The sequence below is a fragment of the Dicentrarchus labrax genome, unplaced genomic scaffold (assembly GCF_905237075.1).
Source record: "Dicentrarchus labrax unplaced genomic scaffold, dlabrax2021, whole genome shotgun sequence".
Taxonomy (NCBI): Eukaryota; Metazoa; Chordata; class Actinopteri; family Moronidae; genus Dicentrarchus; species Dicentrarchus labrax.
Window position 1 is genome coordinate 24,485,281 of NW_026136723.1, and position 24,962 is coordinate 24,510,242.

The 24,962-nt window shown below is 43.3% G+C and overlaps 1 protein-coding gene across 30 annotated transcripts in view; it reads left to right on the top strand.

Annotated features, from left to right (window-relative positions):
- The window catches only part of macf1a (microtubule actin crosslinking factor 1a), a 224,325-nt gene that overhangs the window by 188,907 nt on the left and 10,456 nt on the right, over positions 1–24,962 (top strand). For 20 of the 30 annotated variants that reach the window (XM_051391458.1, XM_051391467.1, XM_051391460.1 and 17 more), the window contains 36 exons: positions 2,278–2,439; positions 2,621–2,791; positions 4,761–4,927; positions 5,919–6,078; positions 6,697–7,023; positions 7,512–7,596; positions 8,393–8,619; positions 9,627–9,833; positions 9,944–10,171; positions 10,336–10,554; positions 10,672–10,875; positions 13,219–13,444; positions 14,369–14,595; positions 14,727–14,849; positions 14,981–15,082; positions 15,365–15,466; positions 15,695–15,868; positions 16,116–16,271; positions 16,621–16,818; positions 16,929–17,057; positions 17,590–17,772; positions 17,929–18,084; positions 18,225–18,431; positions 18,645–18,764; positions 18,869–19,038; positions 19,152–19,311; positions 19,425–19,619; positions 19,729–20,001; positions 20,234–20,422; positions 20,560–20,671; positions 20,814–20,971; positions 21,132–21,294; positions 21,380–21,534; positions 21,686–21,760; positions 23,368–23,385; positions 24,253–24,370. In XM_051391458.1, the coding sequence (XP_051247418.1) occupies positions 2,278–2,439; positions 2,621–2,791; positions 4,761–4,927; positions 5,919–6,078; positions 6,697–7,023; positions 7,512–7,596; positions 8,393–8,619; positions 9,627–9,833; positions 9,944–10,171; positions 10,336–10,554; positions 10,672–10,875; positions 13,219–13,444; positions 14,369–14,595; positions 14,727–14,849; positions 14,981–15,082; positions 15,365–15,466; positions 15,695–15,868; positions 16,116–16,271; positions 16,621–16,818; positions 16,929–17,057; positions 17,590–17,772; positions 17,929–18,084; positions 18,225–18,431; positions 18,645–18,764; positions 18,869–19,038; positions 19,152–19,311; positions 19,425–19,619; positions 19,729–20,001; positions 20,234–20,422; positions 20,560–20,671; positions 20,814–20,971; positions 21,132–21,294; positions 21,380–21,534; positions 21,686–21,760; positions 23,368–23,385; positions 24,253–24,370 (6,046 nt within the window). The remainder of the gene's footprint in view (positions 1–2,277; positions 2,440–2,620; positions 2,792–4,760; positions 4,928–5,918; positions 6,079–6,696; positions 7,024–7,511; positions 7,597–8,392; positions 8,620–9,626; positions 9,834–9,943; positions 10,172–10,335; positions 10,555–10,671; positions 10,876–13,218; positions 13,445–14,368; positions 14,596–14,726; positions 14,850–14,980; positions 15,083–15,364; positions 15,467–15,694; positions 15,869–16,115; positions 16,272–16,620; positions 16,819–16,928; positions 17,058–17,589; positions 17,773–17,928; positions 18,085–18,224; positions 18,432–18,644; positions 18,765–18,868; positions 19,039–19,151; positions 19,312–19,424; positions 19,620–19,728; positions 20,002–20,233; positions 20,423–20,559; positions 20,672–20,813; positions 20,972–21,131; positions 21,295–21,379; positions 21,535–21,685; positions 21,761–23,367; positions 23,386–24,252; positions 24,371–24,962) is intronic. The other 10 variants (XM_051391470.1, XM_051391471.1, XM_051391477.1 and 7 more) reach the window with 3 other exon arrangements.

Consider the following 24,962-nt stretch of genomic DNA (forward strand, 5'->3'; position numbering starts at 1 on the left):
ATAGTGATGAATGAAAGGCACTCTTTCATTAGATTCAAATTCATTCATTTGGAATGTTAATCTTGTCATTTTCATTTGAAATCATCGAGAATCATCACAGCAGAAACTCATAATAACAATATGACCTAGAGGATGAACTAATATTGTGAGATAGTCACCTTTTTACTCTGCATATTTTCTTTATACAGTTTTACTACAGTTTTGCTTTGTTTTTGTGGTGACATAAAGATTAACTTGCTGAAATGTGTGGAGGCCATAGTCCAGGTCCCCTTTCAGATCCGCTGCCCGTCTCGTAGTGGCCTGTTTTATTGGAGGTCATTTGATGGCAGATGAAAAGAAGATTGCGTCACAAATACGTCTTTTAGATGTTATGGTGAAAATTTCTTCAGATGTTTTCATTTGAGTTTTATTGGTGTGCTATGGTAGGTTATTATTCGACTATTGAACACCCACGACTGTTGTAGCTTCTTCCAGGCCGTAGTGGTATTTCACTGAAACCCAAACCTATATTTTCCCTCTCCCTCACTTTAACTGCACCCCCTTCACTATTGTCACACCAGCTATTTTCCCCCAGGCATGGATTTACCAAAATATGGTGGGGGTGTGTGTGTGTGTGTGTGTGTCTCTTTGTGTGGCCATTGGGGTTGGGGTTTGGCTTCCACATCATTATAAACCACCAGGCTTAATTCTCCCTCTGTGGACCTATTCTAGATGTCAGGACTTCTCAAACGACAAATGACAGCGAACCCCCCCCCCAACCTCCCCACATTACAGCCTTGATGGGATTTTGTACGGAGACAACCAAATGAAAAGAATTTAAATGGTTGTGGTTTACAGTGGTCCCACTGGTCAGGGAATCGGTGGAATACCATGAAACTGGGAAAGTTGTTTTGTGGATTTGTCAAATTGTGGGATATAGCAGGATGGTTTACAGGAATTTAGCAGAATGTATTTTTTTTTCTCACATTCATTGCCTAAGCTGTTTTTCTCCACAGTAAGACTTACTGCAGGGAAAACCAGACTGTTTACCCCTTAAGAAAAACAACAGTAACAAACCAGACGGGCACAACATTTTGTAGGTCAGGGACAAGCTCCAAATTATGAAATGAAAAATGGAAATTAAGAAAAGTCGTTGAGAAGATATACGGTTTTATAATGCCTTTGAATTTAGTGTGGCCTTGTTTTGTTTTAGGGACGCAATTTACGATTGTTTTCATTATCGATTAATTCCTTAATTGATGACTAAATCTTTTACTCTCTCACAATTACAATGAGGCCATTTTTTGTCCAACCAGCATTTTAAAACACAAGTATATTAAATTTACAACGGTATTAAGTAGAGAAAACAGCATATTCTTTAATCTGTGAAGCTATAACTATTGGAAGTGTAAAATTTTTTGCTTGATGAATGACTGACAATTGGAAAATTGGAAATACAATTAAATCTAATACTCTTAATTGCTCGGGACCTCAGCATCCTCCGCATTGACCCGAATGGGAACCTGGACCAAACACTGAAAATCGCTGCTGTATAAATGTATTTGGATACAGTAGTGGCTCAGACAGAGGAGCTGCACTGGCTGTTGCTCAGTCTTTTTCAGCCAGGGAAGTCAAGTCTGGTTGTCTTTAGTGTCGGGTGGTTGCCTCTATTGTCATCACAAGATGGCTCCAGCCCTCCACTGTGACGTGTGTGTGTGAGTAATGTGGCCAGACAGGCGAAGTAGTGCGTGTATTTGCTATATGTGTGTGTGTGTGTGTGTGTGTGTGTGTGTCGTGTGTGCGTGTGTGCGCGTGTGTGTGTGTGTGTGTCAGTGTAGGTGGGTGTGTCTGCTTGTGTGTGATTAAGTGAAGGTTGTGTTAGTGTACTCCACAATGTGTGTTGTCGACTCAGCCTTTTCCAGCCAGCCCCTTACTCGCCTAACCCTCTAATCCCCGTAATCCCCTTCTCTCCCTCCTCTTTTTTCTCCTCCCTCCACCCTCCTGTTCCCTTCCTGTCTTCCACTCCTCTCTTATCTCTGCACATCCCTCTGCCTGTCTTTCATCTCCTAATATCCAGTCGCTTCTATATATACATAATGTAGCAAAGTTCACTTCCATTTGTTGTCACGCAGATTGAATGTTCAGTTTATTTCTGACTACTGACGTGACTTCTTCTGCTTTCAAATAAACTGTTAACTTAGGACATCTTTTCTTTCTTACACATTTTCCTGCCTTTTTCTTTTTTTGATCCACTAATTTATGAATAAATCAATTAATTTTTCTCGCTTCCTCTTCCAGGCTGTGGAGAGAGAGCAGGTAGACTGCATTCAACCGAAGCTACAGCACGTCAACGCAGTGGGTCAGGGTCTGATCCAGAGCGCCGCCAAACACACCGACACCCAGGCACTAGAGCACGACCTGGAGACCACCAACCTGCAATGGAACTCACTCAACAAGCGGGTACGACTCTATATGTCCACTGATATATACAGAACACATCAGAGAAGATTTAAATAGGACAGAAGCTTTGTTTTGGTTTCAAACTTTCGGTTTTAATTTAAAACCTGAATCAGGAGCAAGGAGATAATGTGTGTTATTTTGACTTCGCTTCTTAACTCATAACCGCCTCCCCCGTCCTCAGGTGGCAGAGCGGATCGCACAGCTGCAGGAGGCCCTGTTGCATTGTGGGAAATTCCAGGATGCTTTGGAGCCTCTGCTCAGCTGGTTGAGCGACACAGAGGAGCTGGTGACCAATCAGAAGCCTCCGTCCGCCGAGTACAGAGTGGTCAAGGCCCAGATCCAAGAACAAAAGGTAAGAGAAGGATGAAGGAGCATAAATTAAAATCTTTTTTTACATCTAAAAACACAACGATGAGAGGTTGTTTAATTTTTACTTACAACTTAAAGATGTAACCCTTAAAGCAGCAGAAGTGTCTTTCTTTAGGTCATCAAGGTTACATTTTCAAGTGTTTTTCATTCAGAGTGTCTGCTCAGATTTTCCATGTTTGGGATTTGAAGCTGTGATCATCAAGCTCAGTTGTCTGAGCTCTTAGCTACTGCCACCCACATCCTCCTCCTCTTTCTTTGAAGTGTCCTGCCAGCCTCTGTCTGTAAATTAAAGTGGATTTGAATTCTCAGTTTTTCTAGATTACTTATTTATTTTTTTAAACATCACTGTAAAAAATCTTTCCTCTATTTCATCAGGCCGGTTGGATTGAGACATTACTGATATTCAGATGTCCTCAGTGTCCTTCAGCCACAAACAATAGATATTTGAATGACAAGCGCACTCACAAACACACATACACAGAGTCAATGATCCGTCTGCCTGGCATCCAAACGGCCCCAGTTGACCGTCTGCCAGTCAGACTGGCATAAAAACAGACACACACATGCATGGTGGATTTGTATTGTTTTCAGAGACACACTCTCACACACACTTTTCCCTGTTTATCCAACATACACTTCCTGTGTTTGTGCACATAAGAGTGCCGCAATCTCGGCCAGCGATCAATCACACGTGTTTACATCCGTGGCGAAGAGTGGTGTCACCGTGTGGCTGATAGAGAGAGTAAAGTGTAGAGAAGTGCATTCCAGGGGCTGTTCAGAGCAGACAGGGAAGCTGCTATCTAAGCAGGAAGGAAGTGTGTTCACGTATGTTTGTTGATCTTAAAACAGTTGGATGCCTCGTGAAGTAAATAACAGTTTATTCTGTATCTACCTTTTTAAAAAATTCCCTTAAATGTTAAATGTGTAATAATGCAAGATATCAGCTAACACATTGATAACTGTTTTAAAGAGCTAATAATTGATGAGCTTTGTATGAGGCTTTCTTTCAAAAATAGTGATGGTAATGTTGGTAATGTTTTCCCAAATGTAACAGTAGATTTTGGTAACAATGGAAAACATATCTTCTGTTGTAGGAAAGGGATCAATTATCAATGCAGTTTACTTATTTCATGCCTTAAACACATTTTGTTCTGCGTGGTTAAATGTATAGTTGAGTTGTTATGTGGAAGCACATTTTCTGATTTGTATAAGTCACCCCTTCATTCTGCAAGGAATTAGCTTTTCACGAAGGAATTAGCTTTTCAGCTGGATTTATTATGGAACATGTTGACAGAAAGAAAAAATGTCTATTAAATTTAATCAGGCAGTTTACACTGGCCAGTTTATTAGGTGCGCCTTTGTTAAACTACTACATCTAATACATCAGTCCTGCAAATAAATTATACCTTCATGAAGCTTTTAATGTTCCCTTTTTGTTCTGGGAAGTGTTGATTTAATGTATTGGTCATTTTTGAGGCTGTATTTTCTAGTGTTGTTAAATTTTATTGTGTTATACTGAGAGGTGTTTCTAATATTTTATGGTAGACTAAATGTTAGAAACACCTCTCGTCCCGTGGGCTCCAAACAAAAACATTTTCCCCCTCACACTTTCGTAGCACACATTTACATGCTTTTTCACATATCTTCTGTAGATAACAATGTAAATACAAGGCTCATGTAAATCCTAACATGACCTTGTAAATTATAATACTGCAGCCCCATGAGGAGATCAATCAAAATATCCATACATTTACATTTCATTTTACAGTTTCATTTCTTAAATGTATCAAAAGAACTAAACAGACACTGGATACATACAGGCCTGTGTTTCTATGGCACCTGTACCTGCAAGAACTGGCTCATGGTCGAACCTAATTTCTGACCCTTGCTGTTAAGAGTACTCTCTTTGAAATGATTTGTACCAATAACCGTGTGCGTTTCTCCCCACCCAGCTGCTCCAGAGGTTGTTAGATGACCGCCGGCCGACGGTGGAGATGATCCGAGCTGAGGGAGAGAGGATCGCAGCCACAGCAGACACTCAGGACAGAGAGAAGATTCAAACCCAGCTCCAGAGTCTGGCGGAGAGATGGACTGACCTGCTGGACAAGGCTGGTGGCAGGTAAGTCTCCTCTGCAGTATTGAAGGGGGGCTTCGGGGTGGGGAGGATCTGGGTATAAGCTCTGATGTGACAACCAACCATCTGCCCTGCTGATGGTCTCTAAGTGGATATAAAATGGAATAAATAGGGAATTTCCTTGTAGCAGTCAATATGGAGGTATCATATTGCTCTCTCATGGTCATCTCTGGCACTTGTGGATGCTCCACACTTCAAAATGATCAATTCTGTCCTTTTTATCCTTTGAAAACACAGATAATATCTCAGAAAGCTAAAAGTTACAGATTTGTCTTGCTGTAAATATGTGGTCTAGGGAAGTAATTGGTGGTGTTCCTCAACAGTATATTATGTTGCGGTTATTTCCTGTTTTCTCGTTTCATGTCTGTGTGGCTCTGTTGAGCACCCCTGTACTTAAGGACCGAATAGTATCATTACTATTGGTTTCTGTGGTCTACAAGTAATTTCAGCGGCTCCTCTGTTCACTTGGGAAAGTAATGGTTCTTTTGGGGAAAATGGGTACACACGTGCAGGCCACACTCACACACACTGAAGAGGTTTAATACCTCCGATGCATCTCCTCATGTAAAGTCGGGTCATAATATATATTGTTTACAACACATTCATGCCTGACTACTTGCTGCAAGGCATGATATGAAAAACGTCTGTCATGTCTGGGGAATTTATTACTTTGTGTAGTATGAACACTAACAGTTTGAACAGAAATTCTGTAAATCTGTGCGCGCACACACACACACACACACACACACACACACATATACATACAGTCACTCAACAAACATATTCGGTATAAGCACATTAAAAGAAAGACACAAAACCTCCCTCTGTCTGAATATCTTTCTCAAACACATTGTGTATATGAAAAAGACAACAGCTGTATGAGACAAAATCAGGACCAAGTTGAACAAAAATAATCTGTGAAAGCAATAAAATCCCAATTAAAGCTCTCATCATCTCCGACCCTCCCGTCCCTCAGGCAGAGGCAGTTGGAGGAGCTGCAGGTTTTGGCTCTTCAGTTCCACGAAGCCCTGGAGCCGCTGGGAGAGTGGCTGAGTGCCACTGAGAGACGCCTGAGTTCCGCCGAGCCCATGGGAACCCAGACGGCCAAGATCACCCAGCAGATCATCAAGCACAAGGTACTGTTTGGCCCCACAGAGACCCTCAACTCATGAGAAGGTTGCAAAGTTATATTTTTATGTAAGTCACCTAAATAGCAAGAACTAGGAAAAGGTAGGTTGAATTTATTGGCAGATGCTCTTGGTTGTTGACATGGTTGGCAAAATAAAGTCTAAACATGGAGCATTGTTCATTCAATAGATCTTCAGTTACAGACAAGAAAATACTTGCTGACTTACCTACCTATAAATATTGTTGGTATTCCAGTTTTGCCGTCCCCGTTTCAACTTAAATGTAAAATAGAAAATATAGTTCATCTCAGTGTAACTCAGTGGAAAGATGCTGGAAGAGGAAACACGAAGCAAAAGATCCACAAAGCAATCATTTACAACCCAAACATACCCTTTTACCAGTCCATGTCTTTATCGATGCAGTTTTTAGTTTTTTCTTTTTATGTTTGTCTACTCATCCATTCATTTATTGACATTTATGATTTCCTGTTGATCTATGATTTATCATTTGCATGCTCATATTTTAAGTTTTTACCCATCTATTTTTATTGTTTTGCTGTTCTTTTCTCACTTCCCTTCACCTTCCCCTCAAACACACACACGCACACACACACATACATCTCCCAGGCGTTCCAAGATGACGTGTCCTCTCGTGAAGCCGAGGTTGACCGCCTCGAGTCCCTCAGCCAATCTCTGACCCCGCTTAGCTGCACGGTTGATCGTGATTGGTTAAGCGAGCGGGTGGGGGCGGTGAGGTCAGGTCACTCGGAACTTGCTGATTGGTGCTCGAGGCGGGCGGGCCTGCTGGAGCAGGCGCTGGCCAACGCTCAGCTGTTTGGGGAGGATGAGGTAGAGGTGCTGAACTGGCTGGCTGAGGTGGCTCAGAGGCTGTCTCAGGTCTCCGTCCAGAGCTACCAGCCTCAGCTGCTGGCCGAGCAGCACAAACACACTCTGGTACGACTTCATGAACACACTGAACCCCAGCTTACACTATTTCTTCCAAAACATGAGAGCAGCAGTTAGTACGTTTATTAGGAAAAAGCTACAGTATACAGGTAGAATTGTACTAATGTAATGAAGAATGAAGTAAAATCTCTTATCTAACGTTATATAGATACATCACTAAAATAGCAATCTTTGATATTATATACAGTAGCTATTTACGATATATATATATATATATAGTTAAATCACGAACTTGATACACAATGGACCATGAGAGAATTCAGGTACAATTTTCCTTCAGTACTGCTGTTACATTAGCCTTTGCCTCACTCATATAAAGAATAGATATGAAGCACAAACACACTGGTCTAATTTTTTTTTTTTTTTTAAGAGTTAAATAAAGGATACACCATACTTAGGATTTTTTGTTCTTGGAGCCAAAGAAAAAACATATTTTATCTACTAGAGGTTGACTTTCACTTTGTTTCTCACCTCAGTCTCTAAATGAGGAGATTTTGAGCAGGAAGAAGACCGTGGACCAGGCCATCAAGAATGGACAAGCTTTACTTAAACAGACCACAGGTAATCTCACATTCCTTTATCTTCTCCTAAGCTGATGTTTTCTGTCTCCTCCTAAAACATATGAAATGCAAAAAGTGTTATCCTTGGTCATTTTCCAGCTTGTACTGGAAGGTGTCTGACTGGTATCTTTTATATGTTTTGATGATTAGCAACTAAAATCAATAAAGAAGGCGGTATTGTTTATATTATTAAGCTTATGTTGGGAATCTTTGGGAGAGAATCACACTAGAAAGAAATTAAAACACTGTTTTGCTTTAGTTGTTGTAGATTCACATCCAAACCACATATTTTTATATCAGCGGTGAACCAAACTGTAACATCTGGTTTGTGTCTCTCTTGTCATGATATTAGACATGCTGACTGTTAGCACTATTAGCGAGTTGATAGTTGGTCTACCCCGTGTGTGTGTGTGTGTGTGTGTGTGTGTGTGTGTGTGTGTGTGTGTGTGTGTGTGTGTGTGTGTGTGTGTGTGTGTGTGTGTGTGTGTGTGTGTGTGTGTGTGTGTGTGTGTGTGTGTGTGTGTGTGTGTGTGCTCATATTTAGATGATTAGACAAATGTTGTGGCCATGAGAGGTATGCAGAACTGTCAGCCCTCGGGTACTGAGAAATTTTACAGAACGTGTTTGGAGTGAGTTTTATGATCTATAAGATTTATGACTCAAAAACCGGAGAAGTAAGTTTGCACCTAAAAGGAATTTGACTTGGCCTGGAGCAGTGGGATGCAGCAAACCTAGCTGTGAAAGATTTATGAATGCATCAGGACAATACACGACCTGACCTGTGTGTCACCCTGCAGGCGAAGAAGTTCTTCTGATCCAGGAGAAGCTGGACGGCATCAAGTCTCGCTACGCTGAGATGACGGCCGGCAGCAGCAAGGCCCTCCGCACCCTGGAGCAGGCCCTGCAGCTGGCCACGCGATTCGCCAGTGCCCATGATGACCTCAACCAATGGCTGGACGGCGTGGAGGCGGAGCTCAACAACATGGAACCTGACGCCACACCCACATACCAGGAACGACAGAAGGTGGGCGGAGTATGAGAGAGATGGTTGCAGTTACGGCTGTGCCGTGCTCATGTTAAACATACAGATAAAAAACTGTTTATTTTTATAATGGTTTTATAACATAAGCATCACTAAAACGCACATACTGATCCAGCAGCAACCCATTTGTTTCCCCCATTAAAACATTCAGGGTTTTGTAGCCAGTTTAATTACAACAGTTACAGTATTTAGATGTCATGGTGTATATGTTTCACTATTTCACATAACACTCATTGCTTCCTGGTGTATTATTAACTCTGGCTGTGAGTCACTTTGTTGAAAATGAATGTTTGGACCAACTATGAATCTATCCGTTGCATCCGTTCTCTCATACATACCAGATTTCATAGTTATGTGTTATAAAGGAGTTGGTTTCAGCTGGGGTTCTTTTAACTGGCCAAGATGCAGTTTTACTTTTGCATTATTTTATTTAGTTTCAGCCATTTGCATCAAGTGACTCCAGCTAAATGATTGAGTGGGCACTTTAATGGCAGGATGTAACCAAGGTGTTTAGTTGCTAAAACTTTACTTAACTTAATCATCCACATTTTACACATTTTAAAGATTATTTTTAAAGATGTTGTTTCCCTGAATAGAAAGGAATTGTACATATTGTTTGAAAAGAACAACTAATTTGATGACAACAGCCTGTAATGACATTTTCAGCCGCTCCAATATCAACCCACCCACAGTTGAGTTACCATAGAAACTTTGATTTCTTGGAACTCAATAACAGTTTGTAAAAGCAATTGAAAAAATTATTGCCATTTAATTTGTTGCTGCCATCCCTATTTTACTCTACAATGACATTTTCAGCTTTTACCATTTAATGTGCTTTTTACATCATGTCCCCTTGAAAAGCAACGCAAACTCAGGCAGCAGGAAAAAAACCTGGATGCCTTTTAGTCAATTCAATTCTATATTTAAGCAAACATTTCCATTTGATTGCAGTTTTTGCTTTTTAAAACTAATCACTTTCACTTTTTCAGGAGCTGAAGAAAGTGTCGGCAGAGAAGCGTCTGGTGTTGGATACGGTGAACGAGGTGGGCAGCGCCCTGCTGGATCTGGTGCCGTGGCGAGGCCGCGAGGGTCTGGACCGCCTGGTCGCTGATGCCAACCAGCGCTACCGTCAGTCGGATGAAACCATCACTCAGCGGGTGCAGCTGGTACAAGCTGCCATCCAGAGGTCACAACAGGTACTGCAAACAGTTCAACCTGAATGCTGAGCTGATTATCTTTTTTACATTTCCATTAGATTTGTCTATATGAGCACTTAAACCGGTTAAACACGAACTCTTTCTTTCAGTATGAAGAGGCAGTAGACGCAGAGCTGGCCTGGGTCGGGGAGACGGAGCGTAAATTGGCGTCTCTGGGGCCCCTGAGCCTGGAGCCCGACGTGACAGTTGCCCAGCTGCAGGTGCAGAGGGCCTTCAACATTGACATCATCCGACACAAAGACACTGTGGATCAGCTCCTCAACACCAGAGACGACATCCTGGAAACCTGCAGCGACACCCAGAAGGACGCACTGATAGTGAGTCACTTATAGAGAATTAAGAGAAAGAGACTAAACATGTGCATTAGTATCAAGTAAGGGATGGCTTTAATGAGGGACACAATGCTTAACTGACAAGTCCCCTATAGAAAGTGTAGCAACTGGATCCTAACACTAAAATCTTTGTTTTTCTTTATCTTCAGGTGAAGACAGATTCTCTCAGTGCTCGTTATGATGCAGTGAGTCAGAGCCATAGTGAGCGGTTCTCAGCCCTGGAGCAGGCCCAGGTTTTGGTTGCTCGGTTCTGGGAAACCTACGAGGAACTGGAGCCGTGGCTGGGTGAGACTGAAACCCTTATCACCCAGCTGCCACCGCCAGCCATCGACACAGACGCTCTCCGACTCCAACAGGATCAGATGAGGGTAAGAGAGGATAGAAAAACGTTTCTGTTTCAGCTTTCCTCTCATTATTGTCACCAACTAAAATGTGTACATTTCTTCCATGTTCTTAATTTCTTTAACCTTTCACTCCCTCTCCAGCTGCTCAGAGAGTCCATCGCAGAGCACAAGCCTCACATCGACAAGCTGCTGAAGATTGGACCTCAGCTGGCCAAGCTCAGCCTCCAGGAGGGGGCGACGGTGACGCAGCGCTACACCGAGGCCGAGAGACGCTACCTGGCCATCAAAGAGGGCGTCAAAGGTCGTGCAACAACCCTAGACGAGGCAGTGTCCCAGTCTGCACAGGTACGTCGCAGAGGACAAATAGTTTGGGAAGTTTGTGTTTTAACTGCAGACCTGGGTCTAATTAGTTGTTGTTTAGTGTACTTTGGTACCAAAAAGTCAGAAGGCTTTGACGTGAGTTGTATGAGACTCAGTTCAATAAACTTGAATTACATTTTGTATATAAATTGACCTAATTTGTTAAAATACACACCCATTTGCCTCAGTGCAGGGTGAATAATTTGTAAAATGCAATTTGGCCCAGGTCTGTTTATAGCTTGTTAGCGAGTGTCTGCAGCCCCAGATAAGACGGACTGATGTGATTACTTAGCAGCATGTCTGTGCTTGTTTCTGCTGTTTGCCCTGTATTAATGGTTATTAGGATTTATCGCGCAAAGTCATGAGTTCAGTGAAAGATACGTTTTATTTTGATTTGCTGTTTTCTGGTCTTATTTCTTTAGTGTGTGTTTTGCATGTTCTACTTTATAAAAAGTTTATATCTTATTAGCAAGAGCTTATACATACATCTAGCAGTGTTTAGTCTTGTTTTCACAGCAGCAAAATGTACCCAAAACAATATATATATCATTTTATCACACCATATCTTCTTTTTGTGCTTGTTTTCTTTATGGATATTTTACTTTCACTTCATCTCATGAGACATCATTGAATTACTTGTGTGGCAGAGTGGTGCCTGTTTTACTATATGCACGTCTCTGATTTAACTCATTGTATTGTTTCTCCACCCCTTCAACTCATGTTGCTCCCTCTCTTCCTCCATCTGCACTTCCACACTGTCCTCATCCCTCACTCCATCCTAAACCACCCACCTCTTTGTCTCTCCTCCCTCATCCTTTAACTTAACCTTAATGTCCCTCATCCTTGCAACCCGTCCCCTCCTCCGTCCCATCCCTTGTTCATTGTGGATGTGCTGTGTGTGTTGACCCCCCCAACCCAACCATCATTTTTCTCCATCGTCACTGCTCACTGCACTGATCACCCAGCTGGTAGAGGTAAGATCACTGACTGACAACGTCCAACTGACACTCAGGCTGCGCTTACACTACATGATTTGGTCGACTAATAAATTATGAAACAATACTAAGGCACTAATCTTGTACTAGTCAATCACTAATCGAGTACTAATCCCGCCAGACGAAGTGATGATTTATGCAGTCGATTTATCTCAAATGGTAAAAGTTGTCTGGTTTATTACTGATTAGAAATGACCACATGAAACCACAGCTTGATATAATTGTCCAGACCAAAGACTGTATATAAAGATGCACGACCACCTTCCTCACACTGTACATAATGAAGCTACAATATCTTGCATATGGGCGCTGCCATCTTGTTCTGGTAAAATCATTTGGAGCCAGAGTCTCTGCAGTAGTTATTGGGGTTGGCACCATGGTATCGAGGTCATAGACCCGGACGGCTCAATCACTGTCAATCATGACATGAACCCTCCCCCCCTTTTTATAGCATCCGATTAAAACCAAACTTATCAGAGAAATGAACACTCGAACATACATCTGTGTGAGAAGAACTACCTAAAATGACAGAAACCATCTTTGGAAATGTTTATTTCACATGTACTTTTTTAGTTTGGTCCATGTCCCATCCACTGACATGGAGGGGGCGGGCTTTATAACCTGTTGACCTATATTCCAACCAACCACGAGGGGGCAATCGAGATGTTTTGGCTTCACATTTGAAAAGCTGTCATGTCATACATCTATATATACAGTCAATGTGTGTCCGCCCACCCTGAGTGACAATAAAACTGAATTAAATCTGTTGGGGAAATGTCCCTTTTGTGTAGGTTCATAGACTTAAATTAAGCCTAGTCTAAAACTGAGAAGCTTTCCAGTAAAGACTAGGCTAGGTTTGATTTAGGTCCTTGAAACCAGTCATTGCTGTCCTTTTGCTAGATGAGATTTGTTGTGTTCCCTCAGAGGCAAAAGCCCATCAACTCACTAGAAACTGTACCAACTTATCCTTAGAGTCCTTTAGAGTGGACTGAACTTTGTGGATTAGCAGCTCCCTTTTGTGTGGTAGATCAAGTCCAGATTTGTCCGAGCTACACGACCTGGATGACATGCTGAAGGTGCAATATTGAGATATTCGACACTGTAAAAGAACTGCAAGCCTGTTCTACGTCCCGTATTGAAATCTGATATAACATTTATAATAAAAGTTGATGCAGTGTGCCACAGATGGCTGACCACCCACATAATATCTCAGTATTTTCTCACTTTCAAAATGTCACCCAGCTATCAAAAACCCAAACCCGGCCCCCTCAACACACTCTGTCCTCCTCCTCCTCCTCATAATACTTTCTTCCAACTCTCCTTCCGTCCCCAGTTTCATGACAAGATGGACCCCCTGCTGGAGACCCTGGAGGGGGCGGTCCAGCGGCTGCGGCAGCCTCCCTCTGTGGCGGCGGAGGTGGAGAAGATCAGGGAGCAGCTGGCGGAGCACCGAGCCCAGGGGCTGGAGCTAGACAAACTGCTGCCGAGCTTCTCTGCCCTCTGCGCCCGTGGAGAGGAGCTCATCGGACGAGCAGCTCACGACGATCCCGCTGCTCAGGGTGAGTGGCTGCGATGTGTCTGACAGTGAATGACAAATAACATTCAAAATGACACACAGTTCATGAGTTAAACAGGGTGAGGGGTTTACATAAACATGAATAATATTGATGTTATTGTATTTAAAAGATAAATCATTAATGAACCACTTGTTCTATGCATTGATGAGCTGCTGCACATGTAGCCAGCAGTTAAAGAGGAAAACTTCTTGAATTTCTCCCACAGGGGATCAGTAAAGGAACATCTTATCTTATCTTGCATTACATTAATTGGGTTAACAAAATGGCTACCAACTGAACAGCTAAATCACTAAATAACTAAACAGTGTTGCATTCAGTGTTTGGATATGATAATACTGGCTATAAATGGAACAAAACATTACACAGTCAAACAAAATAGATTAAGTGTTTAAAGGGCATCGGGAATTGCATAACAGCTTCTGTGTGAAAAATAATAAAATCTTATTTTGGGCTCCAGTCCAACTGGCTCACTGACTGAACCATCAACTGGCCAAAGTAGGTCACTTTTTCACTGGCATAAAGCCAGCGAGCAGACCTTGTCAAATCTTGAAATAGGACAGATTCAGCCGTGAAGCTTGCATATTTCTTCCAACGCCACCACATGGTGGGACAAAACACACACATGCCTCTTTGTTATGTTGCCTTCTGAAGAACTCTGTGCTTTGATACCCTCCAGCCCTCCACGCTTCATGGAAATGAAAGGCCTCAGTGTGCAAAGATAGTGGGAGTGGACTAATGAAAGAGTTAACTTATCAGGACTGGACACTAGATGGAAAAATGCAAACAAAGAAAACATTATTACTCTTCTTGAAATGATCTGAAATAGATTAGTATGCCCAGTGATACCACCAACTTTTCTCGACCAGCCGGTTCGAACTCTGACTCCTCTCCCCCTCTCTCCTCCAGCCGTTCGCTCCCGCCTCCTGCGCCTGCGCTCCCTGTGGGATGAGATCCGGCAGCGAGCCGAGGAGAGGGAGGGGAAGCTGAACGATGTCTTGGACCTGGCCGGGAAGTTCTGGGCTGACGTGGCGGCGCTACTGAGCACGCTCAGAGACTCCCAGGATATAGTGAAGGAGCTGGAGGACCCTGGCGTCGACCCCTCGCTCATCAAACAACAAATTGAGGCTGCTGAGGTGAGTGGGAGAGAGTGAATGGTGATTAACAGGCAGAGGAGAGGAGGAGAAGAGCTATTAGAAATGCATTTGTAGTGTAGTTTTTCTTATTCTAAACAACTCAATATGATGTCTCTCTACCCTTCCTCTAGGCCATTAAGGCAGAGACGGATGGTTTGAGGGAGGAGCTGGAGTTTGTCAGGACCCTAGGAGCTGACCTTATCTTTGCCTGTGGAGAAACGGAGAAACCTGAAGTGAAGAAGACCATTGATGAGGTGAGAAATGAAATGAAATGGCCACCATTTGCTTCTGTAAAGATGAAAATAAGTTCTCCAGGAGTTTTGTAGAGCTCTACAATATGTTGACCCACTGACATAATTCCTTTGTCTTCCCGTGTTTGTCCCAGATGAATGCTGCCTGGGAGGGTCTGAACCGGACCTGGAGAGAGAGGATGGAGAGGCTGGAGGAGGCCATGACAGCGTCTGTGCAGTATCAGGACGCACTGCAGGTTTGTACATCAGAGTTAACTGGGCCTTTATTTAGCAAGGGTAAATGAATGGATAAACCTTCCTCTTTAAATCTAAGATAAACCAATGAGTCATAAAACACTTTTACTTAGAGCCAAACTATATGTTCTTGAGCTAGTGTTTTAGTAATATAATGGTGTCACCTTTGCACCAAATTAAACATTGTAACACGTAGTAACTGTGATCGTGTTGATGTTGGGTACTGTCAGCTTTTCATCTTTTAAGTAAAGCTTTTAAGTATTTTTTTTCTCTCTCATTTCCAGTCTATGTTTGACTACCTGGACAACGCAGTGATCAAGCTGTGCGACATGTCGACTGTGGGAACTGATCTGGGAACTGTCAAACAGCAGATTGAAGAGCTCAAGGTTGGCAAGAGAGTCTAATTTTCCTAAATCAGTTATTAATGAACACATTTTAAGCATTAATCTTTGCATCCATTGCAAGATTTGCTGTAAAATCCATATGAATTTGATATTAAACGTGATTCCTAGAATTGTTTAAACAAATTTTTAGATAACCTATGATAATATGTGTATCAATAACTAACAAAACACTCCTCTCCTTTCTTTACCACTCTCTCCTCCCCTGAGCAGCAGTACAAGGTGGAGGTTTACCAGCAGCAGATTGACATGGAGAAGCTCTGCCACCAGGGGGAGCTGCTGTTAAAGAAGGTGTCAGATCAGACAGACAGAGACATGATCCAGGAGCCGCTGACCGAGCTCCGACATCTCTGGGACAACCTGGGGGATAAAATCACCCAAAGACAGGTAATGAAACCACATGAGACTGAAGAGTAGTCCCTGAGAAACACACTGAAACTAAAGCTGTTCCAGGGAGACATTATTCTGTAGCTGACCTCCAGCTCTTACTCCACTGTTTCCCTTGGGAATTGACGATGTTGGTCTTTGTTGGCATTCTGGAGAGTTGCATGTATTTGACAGCTGCTTTTCATTACAGTCCAAATATTTTAGTTCTTATTTTTAAACCCGAACTTCTGTGTTTCTTCCACCACAGCACAAGCTGGAGGCTGCCCTGCTGGCCCTGGGTCAGTTCCAACATGCCCTGTCTGAGCTGCAGGCCTGGCTGAACCACACACACACCACTCTGGACACACAGCGACCCATCAGCTCGGACCCCAAGGCCATTGAAATCGAGCTGGCTAAACACCATGTATGTCTCCGTTCTTTACAAACAAAGAGAACTTCTCATCTGTTTCTTTATCTTGTGACTTCTTCCTCTTGGTCAGGTTGACGCTGTAAATTAACCTGTTTGAAGAGAGGCTCAATTTGCTGTCACTTTATTGGCTGGTGATACTTTGTCTGTGCTTATGAAACCCGGCCATGTCCTGTAGCCCTAATGTGGTTTCTTTTCTTCTCTTTGGAGAGCCACACAATAAAATGTTGGCCTCCAGTGTTATTTTAATCTCCAAACCCTTCTGTTCAGCTGTGCTCTTGCTTGTACTACTTGTTGCATCTTAACATTCAAATCTAACCCTCTGAAATCTTTCTCCCACCTCTAGGTTTTACGTAATGACGTGCTATCCCATCATGCCACGGTGGAGACTGTGAACGGTGCTGGCACTGAGCTACTGGAGTCCTCTCCTGGCGACGAGGCCAGCCACCTGAGGGACCAGCTGGATCATCTCAACCAGAGCTGGGACAGTCTATTGCTCAAGACCCAGGAGCGGCAGAAGCTACTGGAGGCCGCACTGCAACAGGTAAAGAAAATATAAAACAGCTATAGTGGTAATATCTTCATATGTTAATGTGCGGCTAAAATAATGACCTTCTACCTGTTTCTCCCCCTCTCTTGCCTGTTTCTGTGTAGGCTGAAGGTTTCCATGGCGAGTTGGAGGAGTTCCTCCAGTGGCTGAGGAGGACGGAGAGCCAGCTGTCTGCCGCCAAGCCAACGGGCGGTCTCCCTGAAACAGCCAGGGAGCAGCTACAGCAACACATGGTACCAGAGAATCACATTATACTTTTATGCCGAGAGTATCAAACACAATACACAGAATTACACCCTGGAGCCTGTAATGGTAGAGTTTATAGACATTTATGCCTCTTCTGCTTCTTTTGGCATTGAGCGCAAGAATTGTTTAGAAATCACACAATTTAACGAAGGTCAGCTGCAAGGAGAGAACTTATTGTAGAACAAACATTCTCGTATAAAGTAAGTGTTGTCATGTTCATTGTTTAATGTGTGACTGTTTTCTGCAGCACTTTTTGAACCAAAAACAAAGTCTGTGTAAAGGTAACAACTGCACAAAGCTGATTGATGAAGTACAAAAAGATTTTTACTACAAAAGTATTAAGCAGATGCTCACAGTATTAGCTTACACATGCTCCTCTATTTACACATGAGACACATGGTATCTGGTGACGATGAAACTTTAGTAGCTTTAATTGTCCTTAACCAGCCAGTGAGACACAACAGCGCTCACCTTTTAGCCAGACCGTCAGTTCACATTTGTGTCTTCTCTTTTCTGCAGGAGCTTCAGGCTCAACTGGCCCAGCGCGGAGAACAGTACCACCGCCTGCTGGATCAAGGAGAGTCCATGCTGCTGGCTCGTGGAGGAGAGGAAGCAGGACCCGGTACCACCCAGACCCAGCAGAACTTGGGCATGCTGCAGAACAAGTGGGCAAGCTTTAACACCAAGATGGACGACCGCAGGGTAAGACGTGTTTTATTTCTCTGTTCTTGACTTCTATTATCTTGTCTGTCTGTATATGAATCTTAATACGTCCTCATAGTGATCACTTAATCCTTTAGTTTTTGTCTGAGTCACTGTTACTGATTTGTTGTTAAATGTAAAATCTGAACTTTCCAGGCAAAGCTGGATGAGGCCGTTTCCTTGGCAACAGGTTTCCAAACCTCCCTGCAAGACACCATCAACTGGCTGACCCAGGCTGAACAGACCCTGAACATGGCCCAACCCCCAAGCCTCATACTGGACACTGTCCTATTCCAGATTGATGAGCACAAGGTACAGAACATACTACACTTACTAAACACAGTTAAGATGTCTGTTTTACTCAGATGTTTAAGGTTATTATGTGAACATTTGACTTTTGTCATCAAACTTTTTGTCTAACTCATTCTGCACCCTTGTCTGTGTCTGCCCAGGTATTTGTGAACGAGGTTAATACCCACAGAGAGCAGGTCCTAGCTCTGGAGAAGGCCGGCTCTCAGCTTCGCTTTGCCAGCCTGAAGCAGGATGTTGTTCTCATCAAAAACCTGCTGCTCAGCGTCCAGGCCCGCTGGGACAAGCTGGTCCAGAGGTCACTGGACCGCGGTCGTCACCTCGATGAGGCCCGCAAACGCGCCAAACAGGTACTGAACTGATAGTAGGGTGATGAGCTTGTTGTTGTCCCATAAAGACCAAAGGCACACTGTGGAGACACTGACAACATGAAAACTAGATTTCCATTAAATGTAATGTTCATATAGGCAAAGTGGCTCTAGTTGTGTTGTAGAAATGGCAAGGACATGGATTGCATGCATGTAAGAATATCAAACTGTAACTCTGTAACTCTCTTTCTTCAGTTCCACGAGGCCTGGAGGAAGCTGACAGACTGGCTAGAAGAAGCCGAGAAAAGACTGGACTCAGAGCTGGAGATCTCCAATGAGCCAGACAGGATCAAAGTCCAACTGGCCAAACACAAGGTACCGTGGGCAATTTATACGCACACAAGTATATAGAAAAGGTCAGTATTACCAGTTCCTCTCTACAAATCTCCTTCGTTCCCTCCCTTTTTCTGCCTGTCCAGGAGTTTCAGAAAGCGCTGGGGTCGAAGCAGCCTGTTTACGACACAACAGTGAGGTCTGGGAAGGCCATGAGGGACAAGGCTCAGCTGCCTGCAGACACCCAGAAACTGGACCACCTGGTGGGAGAGGTCCGCGACAAGTGGGACACCGTCTGCGGCAAAAGCGTGGAGAGGTAAAGAGGATGAAGGATGGACAATGAAACCGGCTTTTCCAAACCTGCAGATGTGACATATGGAGCATGAGATATGGTAATTGACGGCTGTTTGTCTTCTCTCCTCCATCCAGACAACACAAGCTGGAGGAGGCTCTGCTGTTCTCAGGCCAGTTTGCAGAGGCTCTCCAGGCCCTGGTGGACTGGTTGTACCGGGTAGAGCCCCAGCTGGCTGAAGACCTGCCCGTCCATGGAGATCTGGATCTGGTGTCCAACCTCATGGACTCACATAAGGTGTGTGCACTAAACATAACTGTATAAAAATGTGATAAATACCCTTTAAGTCTGACACCACCCACACCTGCCGTGTCCTGCTTTCATATACTGTCTAATGTCCAAACCTGCAGACTTTCCAAAAAGAGCTGGGGAAGAGAACGGGCAGTGTTCAGGCTCTGAAACGCTCAGCCAGGGACCTTATGGATACCGGCCGCGATGACACGGCGTGGGTCAAAGTTCAGCTTCAGGAGCTCAGCAACCGCTGGGATACAGTGTGCGCCCTTTCGGTCACAAAGCAAACGCGCCTACAGCTCGCCCTCAAACAGGTCAGAGAAAAAGTTGCCCTGATGATTTTTCCAAACCTGGTCAACAAATAATGCACAGGCATCATTAAAGAGCGCTCTGTCTTCTCTCCAACTGCTTTTTCTCCATCAGGCGGAGGAGTTTCGTACGGCGGTGCAGGTGCTTCTGGAGTGGCTCTCTGAGGCGGAGCAGACGCTTCGTTTCCGCGGCGTCCTTCCCGAAGAGGCAGAGACTCTGCAAGCGCTGCTGCACACGCATCGAGACTTCATGGGCACCGTGGAGGAGAAGAGGGCAGATGTCAACAAGGCTGCCGGCATGGGAGAGGGCATCCTGACTGTTTGTCACCCTGACTCCATCACCACCATCAAACACTGGATCACCATCATCAGGGCACGCTTCGAAGAGGTGAGGAAGGGAGGGAAGGGCAGAGGTAGAGAATCACAGCTCCATTTTCATCCTCCAGATATAGCTGTATGTTAGATACGTTCTTAAATAATTATTTAACTTTTAGGTTAAATATTGTTTTAAAGGCTGTCCTTTTAAACATTGTATTGTATCGACCTGTTAATCTTTATTTAACTAGCGACATATTTTAAAGAGACATATAACAATAACAATCAAACCCATCGCTCTACAGGTGCTGACGTGGGCCAAACAGCACGAGCAGCGGCTTGAGACGGCTCTGACTGAGGTGCTCAACAACGCCAACCTGCTGGAGGAGCTGTTGTCATGGCTACAGTGGGCTGAGACCACATTGATCCAGAGAGACACCGAGCCGCTTCCTCAGGACATCACACAACTCAAAACACTCATCACAGAACACCAGGTGCATCCCCCCCGGCTTCACTGACTCATCAGATGTGTTGCTCACAGTTTTGGGTATTTCTGTGCGATTGTGCCTGTGTGTACTGTCCATTAACAGTCCAACTTTGCTTACTCGCTGCTGGGGTTTGTTGTTCTCAGATGTTTATGGAGGAGATGACGAGGAAACAACCAGATGTCGATAAAGTGACGAAGACCTACAAAAGGAAACCGGCTGAGGCTCCCAGCAGCCTGGCTGAGAGGAGAGGAGCTCGTAAGTCACCTGTGTTTACCCTTTAATGGACAAATATTATCGTCTCCCTCGATTTTTTACGATTGCACGAGTGCATGTTAGAAACGTACAAATTAGTCATCTGTGGCCGAGAGGATCTCTTAACTATTTGCTTTGTCTGCAGGCAAACACCAGCAACAGCAGCAGCAGCAGCAGGCGGCCATGCAGGTCTCCGGAGGAAACCCGCGACTCAACCAGCTCTGTGCCAGGTGGCAGCAAGTTTGGCTGCTGGCTCTTGACCGCCAGCGCAAACTCAACGATGGTCTGGACAGACTGGAGGAGGTACAGGTTTACATTTAGATAAGATCCCAATATAGACAGTTTCCTGGTCAATGACAGCTCTGACTTTCTGAAGATAATTGGCCACAACTTGACTCTAATTAAACTTTCAGATTCAGTTCTTTCCGTCACTGTACATTCACTCTGCATTATCTATTTTCAGCTCAAAGAGTTTGCCAACTTTGACTTTGATGTGTGGAGGAAAAAGTACATGCGCTGGATGAACCACAAGAAGTCCCGTGTTATGGACTTCTTCAGACGCATCGACAAGGACCAGGATGGAAAGATCACGCGGCAGGAGTTCATCGACGGCATCCTGGCATCAAGTAGGTTATTGGTTGACGACGTGTTTGGTTAACTTTTGACAGTTACGAAGACATGAAATGATTTATGACATTCTCGTCTCTGCAGAGTTTCCCACCAGTAAGCTGGAGATGACAGCGGTGGCAGACATCTTTGACAGAGATGGAGACGGTTACATCGACTACTATGAGTTTGTTGCTGCTCTGCACCCCAACAAAGACGCCTACAGACCCACCACCGACGCTGATAAGATAGAGGACGAGGTAAGGAAACACTAGCTTAGGAAGAAAATGGTGCAATATTGAAACAATGAGCTACCAGCCAGTCAGCCATTGGACAGGCCTCGTCATGGCCTGATGCCTGTTAGCAGTCTGAATGCATTCACTGATGTTTGTTTGTTTGTTTGTTGTGCAGGTGACTCGGCAGGTGGCCCAGTGTAAATGTGCCAAGAGGTTCCAAGTGGAGCAGATCGGAGAGAACAAATACCGGGTAAGTCCTGCTCAGGCTTTGGTTCAGTTTAACACTATTTATAGAATAAGCTACAAACTGTAATGTATAGTTTAGATAATATAACAGAGGAAACGCTAATGTTCATTGCAGTTGTAATTGTTAACAGACCTGGGTCAAAGGGGGTTTGCAAATAATTCTTGGCTGTTTTAGTAACAACTGTCACATATTACAGATTCATTTGTAGTTAAGTAACACTTAAGTCAGCAGTACATGACCTGTATGTGCTGTTCTAAACACTAAAGTCTAGAGTCAGATTTGTTCTGACAGCTAAAATGTAATTATCAATACTATATCAAATAAAACAACTTCCTATTTAGTCCATAGTTCTTGTTCTTTACTTGTAATTAAACTGAAATTGCCAAGAGTTACTTTACAAACCCTGTTTCACCCGGTCCCGTTTCATTATTAACTGCCTGTGTCTTCACTTGTCCAGCAGGCACCGATTAACTTCAACATAACTTCACAGCATTTCTCTTGTGTGTCCATCTCACATCATGATCTCATGGTGTATTTATAAGTGTGTTAATTGCCTGTATCATAACATGTCATTACATGTCATGATAACGTTGATGTGTCATTATAACACTGATATAACATCTCACAGCCCTCCAGGATTGTCAGCTGAGCCTCGTTTTTCCATCACCAAAGCATTAACAAAAGCGTGTAAATGTGAGCGTATAGACGCACTCTGGGCTGCTGGGTGTGAAAGAGCCAGAGCTGATTTACAAGCAACGGCTGTCAGCTGGTTTTATTCAAACTTAACTATGAAAGAAACCAAATGAGCCAGAATCAGAGGTAATTTGCTCTGGAAGGACTCATATTCACCCATTTGGAAGAATAAATAACAACCGCAGGGTGCCTTGTTATTAAATCTGTCTCAAATAATCTACTGTGGCGTTCTTTCCCTGATTAATAACGGACTAAATTTAAGAACACAATATAGTAGACATATATTAAAACCTATGAAAATACAAACAAGACATTAAGATCATGAAATACAGTCATTTTGTAGGATTATGAAAGTATTGATTTTACAGTGATGTTAATGGTTCCCCCAGCAGCCTGTGTGTATATATGCAGCATTTTACAGCGGTCATAAACCAATACTTTTGACAGATTTCAGCAGCACTTAACTGGATCGCCCATCACTCCCTCCGCTACAGTGTGTGTGTCCACTCCATCATTACCCACTGGGTAATGATATCTAGTGTCTGACTGCAGGACACTGGGGATACTAATAGTACACCTGTTTGTTTTTGTCTGTCTTTGCTCGTGTTTGTGTCTGGCTTCACTTTTCTTCACTGTCCCCATCTTCACCTCCATCTTACCAGTTATAAACTGCATTTTGCACCCACAGGATGTCCACTGCCATCTTTTTGCTTACACAACTAATTCTGAGCTCCAATAACAGAAACACACAATGACATTTAAGCGATTGAGTACGAGCTGTTTGAAGATCCTGTACACAAATAAATGGTATCCATTCATACATTACAAACCTCAGTTATCAGTACGTGTTGTTTCACTCTTGCTCTGTTTCTTTCTCCTTGTGTTCCCGTGCTCCGTGTCTACTGGATTTATTATAGTTCTTCCTCGGAAACCAGGTAAAGTGACTGCCGCTGCTGTGACTGGACGTGTGAAATCTGCTTCCTGATTCTCCACCAATGGAGTGCTGAGTTCTTTCTGCTTTCACACTCTTACAACAAAGAATTAGTTTGTTTCTGTAACTCCATATTAAATAATGATTGGAGGAAAAAAAAGAAGCTGAAAAGAAGAAGCACTCCATTGTGGCTTTGCAACGTGTAAGCAGGTTTCATCCTCCAGTCATGTTCCTGCTGTGATTTGTTTGGTGTTGAGAGTGACAAATTGCACAATGTGAAGTAGGCGACAGTGACATGGCTGAAGTGGTAATTAGTGGTTAGGTGATATATAGTGTGCGTTGGACAGAATCTGGGAAGCAAATCAAGCTGCTTGGAGAGAGATCCAGAAAAAAATCCTTCTGTGCTGGTATCGCTTTGAAATTCTGCTTTGCTCGGTGGTTTGAACAATTTCTGAAATAGACTGAAAACACAGCAGTGATCTGTCCTGTAAACGATAAGGTTCAGATTTGGGTGGCTGGGTGAACTGGGCTGAGAATGAGCAGCTTTAGTTCTATCAGTGCATGTTGTTTCTGCCATTGCATGGAGTAGAACAGATCAGCTGTTCAGATTTTGGTACATTGGCTGCTCAGTGTGACGCTGTGAATCATTTAAAACTCATCAATCAGCATATGAATGATCATTTTCCTCACTGACTTTGTCTCCTTCTTTTTCTGATTCCCTCACTCTCTCCCTTTGTCTTTCCTATTTCTATATTTTAATTTCACGTTCTTCCTCTCTTCTGTTTTCTATTACGTTCACTTATCTCTTTCCCTCTTTTCTCCTCATTTCTCTTCGTCCCCTCCGCCTTTGGGGTTTTTTTTATCTCCTCAGTTCGGTGACTCTCAGCAGCTGCGTCTGGTGAGGATTTTGCGCAGCACGGTGATGGTGAGAGTCGGAGGTGGCTGGATGGCTCTGGACGAGTTCCTGGTCAAAAATGATCCATGCAGAGGTGAGTGATGTTTATTCTCATACAGGCATCTCTCTCAAAAACACACAAACACAGATTATCCAACGCAGACACACACACACACACACACACACACACACACACACACACACACACACACACACACACACACACTAGCATACCTTCTTTCTCCTCCTCTGTCTCACTCTTTCATTCACATGCATTCACTGGAGCTCGACCAACGCTGGGTTTTGTAACTGATTTGCGTTTTTAAATGTCAAATGTTTTGAAAATGATCTCCTAAATTTATGAATTGTGAAGATAAGATGGATATTATACAGCTGAAAAATAAACATGTCAAAAAGACTAACAACAAACAGTAAACTTCACTTTAAAATAGTATCAATAAGGATTATAAACCACAACTTATTGAAGTTGAGAGAAACCAAATGTTTGTATCATACGTGTAATATGAATATAAACGCAGTGTATAAACCTTTTGAAAAGAAATGAGGAACTAATAAATTATACAGAACAATAAAAAATATTAAACAATGAGTGGGCAAGACTGTATTATGCATTATGCATATTATACTGCATTACATGGATTTTAGATTATTAAAATGACCTGTCA